Source organism: Cicer arietinum, chromosome 5, assembly GCF_000331145.2.
Source record: "Cicer arietinum cultivar CDC Frontier isolate Library 1 chromosome 5, Cicar.CDCFrontier_v2.0, whole genome shotgun sequence".
In the NCBI taxonomy this organism is placed as follows: domain Eukaryota; kingdom Viridiplantae; phylum Streptophyta; class Magnoliopsida; order Fabales; family Fabaceae; genus Cicer; species Cicer arietinum.
The window spans coordinates 54,259,508-54,272,196 of record NC_021164.2 but is presented as its reverse complement, the minus strand read 5'-3'; the positions used below and the strand labels follow the sequence as shown (position 1 = coordinate 54,272,196).

General features: G+C 33.1%; 2 protein-coding genes across 2 annotated transcripts; both read right to left on the bottom strand.

Moving 5' to 3' along the window:
- LOC101511656 (uncharacterized) lies at positions 1-4,403 on the bottom strand. Its single transcript, XM_004498105.4, has 5 exons — positions 4,192-4,403; positions 2,229-2,292; positions 1,269-1,414; positions 593-662; positions 1-463 (listed from the first exon to the last, which is right to left on the bottom strand). The coding sequence occupies exons 2-5, from the start codon at positions 2,272-2,274 to the stop codon at positions 258-260; spliced, it is 468 nt and encodes a 155-aa protein (XP_004498162.1). The 5' UTR covers positions 2,275-2,292; positions 4,192-4,403; the 3' UTR covers positions 1-257.
- A 3,220-nt stretch (positions 4,404-7,623) lies between these two features.
- Positions 7,624-8,100, bottom strand: LOC140920515 (uncharacterized). Its single transcript, XM_073368799.1, has one exon. It carries the CDS (start codon positions 8,098-8,100, stop codon positions 7,624-7,626), a length of 477 nt encoding a protein of 158 aa, XP_073224900.1.
- Positions 8,101-12,689: the final 4,589 nt, after the last annotated feature.

The window sequence follows — 12,689 nt, the reverse complement described above, 5'->3', positions numbered from 1 at the left end:
TTGTTTAGAAACAAATTGATGATTTACTCTCCCATAATTTGTTACAAATTACTATGATACAAAAGCTTTTTCCTTCCACGGTGAAGTTTTGGATGGAGTTTAATTGGTAACAGTAACAAAAGTTCAGTGGTACTTCAACTTACAGCACAATACCCTGTTGACCAATATAATCTACAGTGCGTATACATGATAAAGGAAATTAAAGAATACAGCACCAAAATCTTCTAACAAATCATTCATTTGTCCCTGCCAATTCATCACCGCCTTCTTCGGTTATCCCTGTAACCGTAACCTTCATCTTCGCTTTCTCTGTCCTTCATGAAGCCAAGAAAAGCAAGAAACCCAAAAAAGAAAAATCCACCAGACCAGTTGCCTCCACCTCCACCTCCTCCACCGTCGCCATCATCATCACGAGGTGGAAATCCAGATCCGCCATCATCGATTTGTGGGGACTTCTCCTTCCCTGAAAATTTTAATTAAAACCATGAAGAACCATTAGAGCACCCTCTGGAAGAGTCTATTGGTAATACTTGAAATAAAGGGAGACAGATATGGTTCAACAAATAAAAATATCGTCGTAGTCAACAATTACCAGGAATATGAGTAATTGTTGGAGCCTCTCGAGTAACAGTCTGAGTTTGCTCTGCACCACATCTCGCATTCTGCATATATCGAAGAATCTTAGTAAAGGGAGAATCAAAAAAATGTATTGTGCTCTTTATATTATAACAATTGTGGTGTTCAAATAAAATATCTCTACCAATGTACATATAGTTTACAAATGTTTTTCTAGCATTCTACCAAAGTATATGTATACAAATGGGAAAATAATAGCTCAAAAATTGTAAGAGACCACAAGAATATGACTGAAGCTTAGGACGGTTCACACTGAAGATACCAAAACACAAGGACAAGGATGTCACACCAAATAGCATTCATCGCTGATTCATGGTAACGTATGATATTTACAGCCTTGTTGCAGTATGCCATGGGTCAAAATCCATAAACAATATATGAAATTCCCAGCCATTCATTTCATATCCCAAAAATTTCATAAATGACCACCTCTAATGAGGTATGAAGCTGTTTTCCAAAAGTTTCGGTTAGAACAACATATTCTTCAAGGTCAGAATGAAATAAAATCTACATGAAGAACATATTCAAAGTTCAGAAACTGATATACTATAAGAATTGGCAAATATTGCAATCTAGAATTAAGGAGGAGACTACCAAATTTGATAAACTAAAACAAGAGTAAAGAACATTACCAAAGCTGCAGCACATATTATAGTTGCTGCCTGCGTAGAACGAGTTCTTCTACCCAATGATCTTGAATTATCAACAGTCAGTAACCCTCTTGGAAATTTAGATGTAGGAACAACATTCTCTTCAATGCAGTGGCGTCCTCTTCTCACTGTGTACAAAAATATGATATCATTATACAATGGTTAAGTTAGTTAAAAATTTGAAAAATGCTATCAATCACCTATGTGACAATTAGAAAGCTAAATCAAACGGCATAGCAGGAGAGTCCTTTGCAGTGAGTGCAAGGATTTTGGATCAATCCTGACTTTAGTAGTAAGGGTTGGAACGGAAATACGGAATCAAGTAAAGAAGAGGGTTACATCCATGTTTGTAACCCATACAAATAGGAGAAACCCAATAAATAAATAAAAAAGAAGCAGTTTCCTTAAATTGTACATGAATGCAGTCATTTAACACAAATGTGCACAATGGAACAGCTTAAACCTTCACATCAAATTGAATCCAATCAACTTGAAGTGACAGAATAGATTCAAAGTTTTACATACAAGTGGAAGTGTTAGTTAAAAGCATGGGATTCCAAACATGGATGCATTGATCCTTGGATCAGAAAGCGATCAATGATAACACATACATCAAATTCATTGGTAGAGGTAACTTAACAGTCAAGATTGCCCAATCTGTACGTCTGGTAATATCATCATTACCTGGACACTTTTATAGGCATGCTGGCACAGTCACACGCCTGTGAAGTATAAACAGGATAGCTATGCATAAAACGGGATATAGCAGACATATTCATTGATAAAGATTGTTTCAAAGAATTCTCTGTGCAGGTATGACGAAGCTGATGCAAAATAATAGTGACAGGCAACTATAATTTTGCCAAACTCATATTTCCTATACCTAAATAAAAAGTCTCATTATAAATTGAAATACAATAAAATTCAGAAATTATCATTTACCTGGAGGTAATTTGGGCAAAGAAGCAACTGCACTCGTAGCCAACATTGGTGCGCAGACAGAGAACTGGCATTAAGAAAATGAAATTAAAGTTCAAACACAAATGTATTACTGCAGAAAATAAAAGATAAATATCTAGCATGTAGGAACTAGGAAGCAATTGATAACTAATTCTAAAAGGTAGGTAAAAAATGTATAACAGTGAACGCCGAGAAAAAGATGACCCAATTGAGGATTGTCATAACTATTTCTCCAACAAACCTCCAAGATTGCAAATGTAAAAAAAAAAAGAAAAACTAGAAGCCAATACTGGTTACTCAAATAAAATATCTATAGTTTCTCAGAAAATAAAGTTTAGGGTGAGAGGACACTCTACACCATCTACGGCAGATTACCAATTCGCCAACAGGGAATTCCCAATTCAAGCAGTAATCATGAATGAAAGGTTGACCAATAAATCCAGTTGACATACAATAGTAAGGTGACGATTAGAATGCAAACATATTCAACAGTAAAGTTCTGAAATAAACTATCATATACTTTTCAAAATTCAGCTTCATTCATTTAATGAAAACATTCTCCAATACTTCTTCCATGGAGCTTCACAGACTCGACACTTAAATGATATCAATAGCTGATTGCGGTAAACAGAAACAGAGGAACGCCGAAAGTCCACTATATAAAACAGCAGGTAGTGTTGCAGTCAAATTGCGGAAGCCGCATAGCGGTTGAAATATGTCAATGATATAGCTTATATATTGAAAGGTTTGTGTATTACGGTGAATATAGGAGTAATAATACTTGATGACACTTCGGTTTTTCTGTTTTAAAAATAGGTCATGCAGACTCTTCAGTTTTATTATTTTTAAAAACCCTAAAAATCTCCTTTTTCCCCAATATTTCCACAACATCAGCTAGCAGATAGTGGAATACCGACTGCAATTTCTCTAATAGCGAAACTAGGATAGCATTGTAGTTTTCACAGCGGATTCATTAAAATTTGTTATGCTATTGGGCCACTATCGTCGCTATTTGACAACAATTAAAACACATAAGAGTTTACCTAATCCAAATTAATACTACCTCCGTCCCTATATATAGGACCTCTTGAGAAATTTCTTTGTCCCTTTTTATAGGACCCTCTTTTCATTTTCAACTGCATTAATTATTTCTTTATCTACATACCCCTAATAATTATACATCTTTTTCTGCAACCAACAATAAATACAATAATAAAAACATAAACTAATTCTCTCTCTTGAAAGACAAAACACAAATGTTTAAAAACAATATCAATCATCAATAAATTTAAAAACTTTCTTAATTGCCTTAATTTGTTTAATGGGGTCCTATATTTATTGACGGAAGTCGGCAGTAGTATTAAGAAAGATCCAAGTACATAATAAACCCGGACCTAGATCCTTGATAACCGGCTTTACGGTGCAGCCGTTTGTAGACCATTAGATTAAGAAAGATAAAATTTATTGCTCTTAAGTCTTAATCTTAAGCTCTACAGACGGTTATATAGGACCCAATCACAATAAAAGCAAACTGCAATAATAACTAATGTGATAATACATGTTAAAATATACATAAATTTATGTCCAAACAAAAACAAATTGGTGAGTTGTGAAACAGAGCATCGAGTGATGACAAGTAAAAAACAAATTGATTTCATAATCTTATTCATCAAAGTATCTTATCCACAACGCAATTATACATGAACACATCAAATTATAGAAACAACACATTGATTTCAACATTTTCTTGGGAAAAATAGACCAGTTTCTACAGCAGCTAGAAATAGCAACGCGTAAACTTATTTCTACAACCTTCAACATGCATAGCATACAACATAAAACTTCAGTGAATAAGCGAAATAAAGATGAAATGATTGAACAAAATAACAACAAAGATTTTTATAGTGATGATATTTGAAGAATGGAATAAAAGACGGTGGCGTACCAGGGAGAGTCGTGGCGAGATGTCTGAACGGGAAACTAGGAAAGGATGGCGAAATTGGGATGAATTATGGATGAATTTGGAGGGTCGGAATGAGAAAGTGGAAACCCTAATAATGGTGTTGGAAGAGGAAAATGATGATAGATAGCAGAAACAGTTTGGTTTGGTCCCAGAAATTTCAGAGACCTTGCGAATTGCCACCGCATTTCATATTTAATCGGGATTTTAAAATTAAAATATTTATATGACATTTTTTCTCATTAAAACTTGTTATTTTATTTATTTTAACACAAATTTATTGTAAAAGGATGACACGGTTTTTCTAACTTCTCAAGTATATGGACGATCATATCTATTTATATATATACACTTTTTCTTCCCACACCCTTCATTTTGCTTCCCACACCACACCCCTCAATTTTTTTTAAATTTCAAAATACCTAAAATACTCTTCCTTCTTTATTCAATTAACCCATCATTTCTATTTTCATCATCTTCATCTTAATCTTCATCTTCATTAACCTAACATTCAATCATCTTCAACATTCTTGAATCATTTTCAACACCTTCATCATCTTCAACAACTACATCATCTTCAACACCTTCATCATCTTCAACACCTTCATCACTTCAATCATCTTCAATCAAGTAAGCAAATCCTTAACAATTGAGTTGAATATTTATCAATGGTGTTCGTGTTTTCTGTTTTTGAATGTTTATCAATCGTGTTGTTGTTTTTGAATGTTTATTAATGGTTGTTTTTCAATGGTGTTCATGTTTTCTGGGTTTGATGACACTAAGTTCACGTATGTGAACTTAGTTGACGTAGGGTTTAATTTTGGAGTTCACGTACGTGAAATTAGATTACGTAGGTTTGGTAGTTGATGTACGTGAACTCAGATCACGTAGGGGTTAGTTTAGGGAGTTCACGTAGGCTTTATAGAGTTCACGTAGGTTAGGTTTATGGACTTGCATAAATATAATATTTTTATGTTGTTTTGATAATGATTATGATTTGGTTATGCAGAAATGGTGCACACAATGTTTACTAATAGAGCGGGTCGTGTTATACTCGACAAGGGGACTTTGAATGATGACGTTCGTCGTGTTAGACCAACCGCTTCTGCACGGGCTCACCATGCTCAACATGAACAGCGAAGATTACGGAAGCAACAAGCAGAAGAGGCCCAACCTGAAGAGGTCCAAGCGGAAGAGACCCAACAGGATGAAGCAGATGACGGATATCCTGGTGGTCCAGTTGACAGGTCTGTCCTAAGGACATATGGGGATCATGTTGCGACACGACTATGGGACGGCGTGGTAAATTTCTGGATCAAATTAAATTTTTAATAGTTGCTTAATGTGTTTTAACTTATATTTGTTCCGTTAATTTATTTCAGGATCGCGAAGAGTTAAGGGTTTTTAGCAACGGTAAAAAATTAAAAGAAGCTATTATTGAAAATGAAGAGGTTGAGGAACTTGTTAAAAGCTCCAGGTTATATACGTTGCTAAAATGCAGCTACAAGATGATCGACAAAGGTATAATTTCTGCCTTTGTCGAGAGATGGCATCGCGACACAATAGCTTTCATCTTCCAATTGGAGAGATGATCATTACTCTGGACGGTGTCTCCTCGCTGCTGCATATACCCATCACCGGTGCATTCTTCAGCGTTAGTATATTTAACAAGGATGACGCTGCAAAATTATTGGGTGAGCTTCTTGGGGTTAGTCTGGCTATTGCATATGTTGGGTTTAACTTGACGCGGACAACCACTGTTTTGTATAGTTGGTTGCTTGACCTATACCATCAGTGATGTGTTGATTAGTATTGGCAGATGGCTGCGAGGGTATTTCTTTTATTTTTGTTGGGTTGCACCTTGTTCAGTGACAAGAGTGCATTCGCAGTGAGCGTTGCCTACCTTGAATACTTCAGAGACCTCAACTCATGTGGGGATATGCATGGGGTGTTGTTGCGCTTGCTTACCTATACGACAATCTTCGAGAAGCGAGCATGCATCAGACTGGAACGGTATCAGGGTATCTAACACTATTACAGGTATTTGCGCTTGCTTTTGTGGTCTGATTTTTTTCCTGATTTCCTGGATTTTTTTGTGGGTACTTGCTTTAGTGATTTATGGATATCTTATTATATATGTGCATGTGTGGGTGTATGAGCATTTTCCAGCATTTATGGATATCGCACCCGTGAATGAATTAATTTTGGTGTTGCGATCTCAGAGGGGTGGTGGCAGAGATTGGACCAACGTAGTACCATATCGTAGGAGACATAGAGGGACTTAGGATTTGGATTTGGATTTTGGATATGTATTTTGGATATCATTTTGGATATATATTTTGGATATCTATTTTGGATATGTATTTTGGATTTCGACAGTATTAAATATCAACAATATTAAACAACTTCATTATATTTGAATTCATACAATATCAAATGTCAACAATTCAGTTTACAATAACTTTATTTATAGATTCTGGAACTATCTGTAACCAATGTTGCATGCGATCATTGTAAATAAATTTCCACTATCTTGCTTCTTCAGTGCAATATTTTTTCCACAAATTACTTGTTGGTGGTATAGGGGAATCTGACTTTAAATAAACCTGTTAAAATAAATAACAATTATAAATTAATTATAAATTAATTATCAATTATAAATCATTAATAATTATAACAATTATAACATTAATAATCATTAACAATTTAATATGACAATTAATACATGTACAAAATGATAGTTCTTAACAAATGCAATAACAATCATACGATGATCTGACATAAATGTTGTTGGTGGACTTCGAAATGGAAAAAATGTTTGTGATGGGTTAAGTGATAATGCGACGACAACCAAGTTAAACTTCAAAGCAATCACATATCCCATTTTTGGAAGTGTCATCCAATTATCCTTCGATGCAACTTGTTCAACATACACATTGTGTATAAGTTATCGAACATAATTTTCTCCACCAAATATTATCTCGTAATGATACATGAACTCTTGAAGCTCTACCACCCACTGTTGACGGATGAATGCCCAACATTTCTCACTCATTCCAAGTAAAGCTGCAACTGCACGATATCCACAATTACCATCATCACCGACATCAACATAGAAAGTTAATTTACTCCGCCAAACATGAATAACGTCTAATGGAATAGAGTGTGGGATCATACTATACCTGACTATTTCACATGCACAAGGTAGACCACGTGTTGTCCTGATTGTATTGCATTTTTGGACACAACACCATGCAAATTGGCGTATAATCTGTTACTATATCGATGCACCTTTTGAATGATGCTCTTTTCAAATGATGCTATTATCTCATTATGTTGCAATACAATCATGCTATTGATGGTTTCCCAAACATTGCATATATCACCAATAATATCTTGTAATATCCTTTTCAAACTTCAATGCACCGACTCAACCCTTTGTGTTGTGGTGTTCCCAAAGTGCATAACTCTATTTGTCCACGCCTCAACAAAACTTTTCTTGTGAGGAATTAACCACTGCTCGTGTACATAATCATAAAAAATAGAACATCTACTACAAATTTCTTCAAAGATAGCCAACTCCATGTGGTACTGAGCCTCATCATAACTGTAAATAAGAGTCTCCCATGCCTCCATTATTTGCACTTGCATCTTGTTTGGAAACACAATCATCTTGCACTTGGCTTTGACATTCTTGCATATATGAAACAAGCATAACAAATTCATTGCTTTTGGAAAAACATTTTCAACTGCGTTCATCAAAGCAAGGTCTCTATCAGTAACGATGACTTCAACTTCACCACTTGTAATCTGTTCTTTCACCATTTGTAGTGCCCACATGAAGTTATCAGCACGCTCAGACTGTAGATATGCAAATCCCACACAAAATGTCATTTCAGTAGATGTAACACCAATAATCTCAAGTAATGGTATTCAATACCTACAGGTCTTGTATGTGTTATCCATAATCAATACTATGTGAAAATTATTTACAAGAATGATAGCGTCTGGATGAGTCCAAAATATATCCCTCAACTCATTTGAACCCTCTACCTTCCTATATCGATAGACGTATTTGTCGCGTTCCATCAATGTCAAAAGATGTTGCATTTATGTTCTATTACCTCTAAGTAATGAACGATATGCTTAATGTGCATTGTAAACTTGTTTTATTATCGTCAAACTTTCAACGTTATGATCCCTTAGTGTCATTAAAATGTTTTTTGGTTTTACCAAGTTCTTCGTCATATCACCAAGTACATTTTTCTCGTCTTGAGACAATCGGCCTAAGAAAGAGTGACTAATCAGTTTTTTGGCCAATTCGGGGTTATGGAGACCACATATTACATGCAAATACCATCCCTCACCAACATTTGATCGTGTTCCTCTCAATCTAAATGAAAATTCACATTTTCTAGTTCAAGTACTCCTCGTAAGATTAAGATTCTTCCAAGGTCTATATTTACCACTTTTTTCACAACCAAGAATTAATTTTGTCTTTGTTCTTGGTCGTGTTGTCGCAGTTTCAGATCTAAAAATCACAACGACAATTCCATTTTCCCTTCCAACATTCATCTCGCGTATCAAATATCATGTTAGTGGTAAACACATCAGTCAAATCAATCATAACAGGTTCAACTCCATCATTCATAGCGTCAAAATTAGGTTCCAAAGCATCATACATTTCTTCAAAATCAGGATCCAAATCATCATACATTTTCTCAAAATCAGGTTCCAAACCTTCATACATTTCGTCACTGTTGTCTCCCCCTTGATCCATTTAACCGCATCCAAAAAATTACATAAAAATAACATTAAAAATCCTAACTCCTAAACCCCAAAAAAAAATGACAAATTTGAGCATTACGTGAACTGAGTTAACGTATGTATACGTGAACTCAATTAACGTATCATATACGTGAATTGAATTCAAGTAAACATACGTAAATTCAGTTCACGTAGCATCTGTATTTTCTTAATTTTATCAGGTACGTGAATTCATTTTACGTAAACGTACGTGAACTCAGTTCACGTACAAAACTCAGATTTTGAAAAAAAAATTGAAACTACAAAACACAACAACATACATACCTAGTTGAGTCACTATAACTACAATGTGAAGATGATGAAGATGATTCAAGATTATTGAAGATGGAATGTATCAAAATGATTGAAGAACACAAAGAATATTGAAGAACATTAAAGATGTTAGGTTAATGAAGATGATGAAGATAGAAATGATGGGGTTAAGTGAATAAAGATGGAAGGGATATAGTGGGAAGCAAAAGGGATATATATATATATATATATATATATATATATATATATATATTATTAAAATAAAAAATAAAAAATGTAATATTAAAGATACTATATAAAAAAATATATATATAACTTACTTCTTGATTAAACAATCTTACTAAGAAATCAATAAGGATAAAACTGATGAAGAAAAAATTGTACATTAAACATATGTAGACATAAGTAAAATCTATTTTCAAATCAATCTTATTTTTACTAAAAGCATAAGACATATTTGATAGAAAACATTTTACTAATGATGGTAAAAAATGTGAAGTCCTAAATTGATAATATTTATACATTGGTTCTCTTCTCTTAGAATATGAGATATAGTAAAACATATTTTTTTTAATCATATTCAGACAATTAAATCATTTATTTTTAATAAACCAAAGAATAAGACAAGTGTTTCTAAAAATCAAATTTGTCAATTGAGAATCAAACTCATTCTATAGAAATCGCCGCTCTCTTGTAGGCTATTTCAATAGCAACCATAACTCCAGTAAAATTAACATCTAGTGCAGTCGTAATCCACAAATTATACATTGATTCTCTTCTCTTAGAATATGATATATAATAAAACATATTTTTTTAATCATATTAAAACAATTAAATCATTTATTTCTAATAAACCAAAGAATAAGACAAGTGTTTCTAAAAATCAAATTTGTCAATTGAGAATCAAACTCATTCTATAGAAATCGCCGCTCTCTTGTAGGCTATTTCAATAACAACCATAACTCCAGTAAAATTAACATCTAGTGCAGTCATAATCCACAAATTCATATCAAAACAACTAAAGTAAGTAGCATAGGTGTCCCTAAATAGAGCCAAGACGTCTAGAGACAACACCATCAATATTACACTTAATCTAATATTCAATGTAACGTCAAATCACTTTCTTAATGATAGGTGTAAAATACATGTTTTTGATGAAGACAAAGACCAAGGAAAGTGATCAAGTTGTAAGCTAAAAAAGAAGTCAAACATCAAAGACAACTATGGTCAAATATGCTAGAAGTTTTATAATGTAAAGGTATATGATGCAATCTAATATTCGTATATTTCAAATGCACATGAGAACCTTTCATTTTAGCATATGCATCAAAAGGATTTTCAAAAAGTAAAAATATATAAATAATGTTTGAAAACAATATTTTTGGCAAAATACAATGTTGTAGTCGAATACAGACAAGTCAGTAGCTAAATCTGAACATCTTCAAACATCTGTATTCGAATACAAGAATGTGTATTCGAATACAAGCTTCAAAATTCAAATAGAACTGAACGTTAAAAGGATGTGTATTCGATTATACACAAGCTGTAGTCGAATACACCTGGAAACAATGTAATTTTTCAATTCTAAAATGGTTTCGGATCATTGCATTTCTTCATCAAACCTCTTGGATCAATGGCCACGAATCTGAAGAGATGTTTATGGAGTATAAATACACCATAACTTCAGATCAAATATAACCAATCCTACAACCAAACCTTGAACAAACTTTCTAAAATGTTTTGATTTATTCAAAGATTCACTTTTATATTTCAAGTATAGATTTTACATTTTCATATCATTGAGAAAAGTTCTCTAGTGTACCTTAAATTATATTGGATTGCTATCATTGTACATCACCTATTATATCATATTGATCTAAGTCAAAATCAATATTGCTAAACCATTCAAGTGTTGTAAATTGAAGAAAGTAGTGTACTTTCTTCAAGTGTTGTAAATTGAGAAAAATGGTGTTCTTTCTTCAAGTTTTGTAAACTAAGATAGTGGTGTGTTATCTTAGGGTGATTGTTAGGAGTTTTTAACAAAGGTCCTAGGGTGAGACTTGTACTTATTCTAACAATAGTGGAAAATCTCTTGTGGTGTGCAAGAGGATTGGATGTACCCTTGGTTATAAGGGGAACCAAGATAATATTATTGTGTTCTCTATTTTTCTGCCATTTATCTTTTCCATACACTATCTTAAATCAGAAAAAGCAAACACTAAATCTCTAAAAACAAGAAAATTTCTAAACACCTAATTCACCTCCACTCTTAGGTGCACTTTTGTTCTTACAATAAGTGTTTTAAGAAGACGCGCCCTAATTTGAGGATGAACACTTTCTTTGTCGAACTTTACTTATCTCTCGTTCGAATTCTAAATTTTTAGGACACCATTCCCCTGAGATCGGAGGATTAACAAAAATGCAACATAAGACAATCTTGAGTGATGTTTGTGTTCTACCTTTTAAAAAAATTTACCACAAACACCATACAAAGGTATTGTAGTTTTACCACAAACACCACACAAGAAAAAAGTTATCGTAGGAAGACCAAGTAGTTTCGTTGTATTTAGACAAAGCGGTATCCTTTTTCTTTTTACTTAAGCTCCTATTTTTTCTTTCGTTTCATAAGCAACATTCTTCAAAGTGTAAAGAAATTTATGGACAAAAACATTAACAAAAAATTGATACAATTTTTTAATGGTTGATAAAAAAGGATATGAGGAAAATTCATTTAAAAAAGTGTAATTTGTAGAAAGATATTAGTTGAAACCCTCTATTCTTAAACAAGATTGAAGAATAATTACTTATTCTGACTTTTTTTTTATTAACAAATACCTTAAAGTTAGATATTATCCAAAAGTTTCCTTTTTAGAGGTTCGAATTGACTATGAACTAAAATTTGTTTGGAGACGTATGTAGAAGGCCGCTTGAATTTTGACAAAAAGTGGTTTTTTGAATTGTTGGTAATTATAAGAATATTAATATTTGGAGAGAGATATGGATTCACGAGCAAAATGGAAGGAATATTTTGGACAAAAACAACTAATTAGTTATCAATTAAGCATTGTTGACAACTTAATAAATACTAAAAACCATATATAGAAGAGGGATCTTATGTGTGGAAATTTCTACAAATTTGAAGCAGATCAAATAATCAACTTACTTGTTCCATCAACTCAGTAAATGACAAATGCTTTAATTTGTAAGATTATTTTGGTTGAGATTTTGATCACAACAAAGAGTATTTAGTAACACTAGGTTACCATCAACTCAATAATTGGCAGGAGTCAACAACTCATGGATCTAACAACTATATAGTTGAAGCTACTAGGAAAAGTTAAAGTGACTTGTAAGTACCTCGATGTTATGGAGAATATATATATATATATATATATATATATATA

Excerpts from the sequence above, each read along its gene's own strand:
- LOC140920515 (XM_073368799.1), bottom strand. The coding sequence starts at position 8,100 with ATGACATTTTGTGTGGGATTTGCATATCTACAGTCTGAGCGTGCTGAT.
- LOC101511656 (XM_004498105.4), bottom strand. The coding sequence starts at position 2,274 with ATGTTGGCTACGAGTGCAGTTGCTTCTTTGCCCAAATTACCTCCAG. Across the intron at positions 1,415-2,228 it reads TTTGCCCAAATTACCTCCAG|TGAGAAGAGGACGCCACTGC; the intron begins GTAAATGATAAT and ends TTTTGTACACAG. Across the intron at positions 464-592 it reads AACAATTACTCATATTCCTG|GGAAGGAGAAGTCCCCACAA; the intron begins GTAATTGTTGAC and ends TAAAATTTTCAG.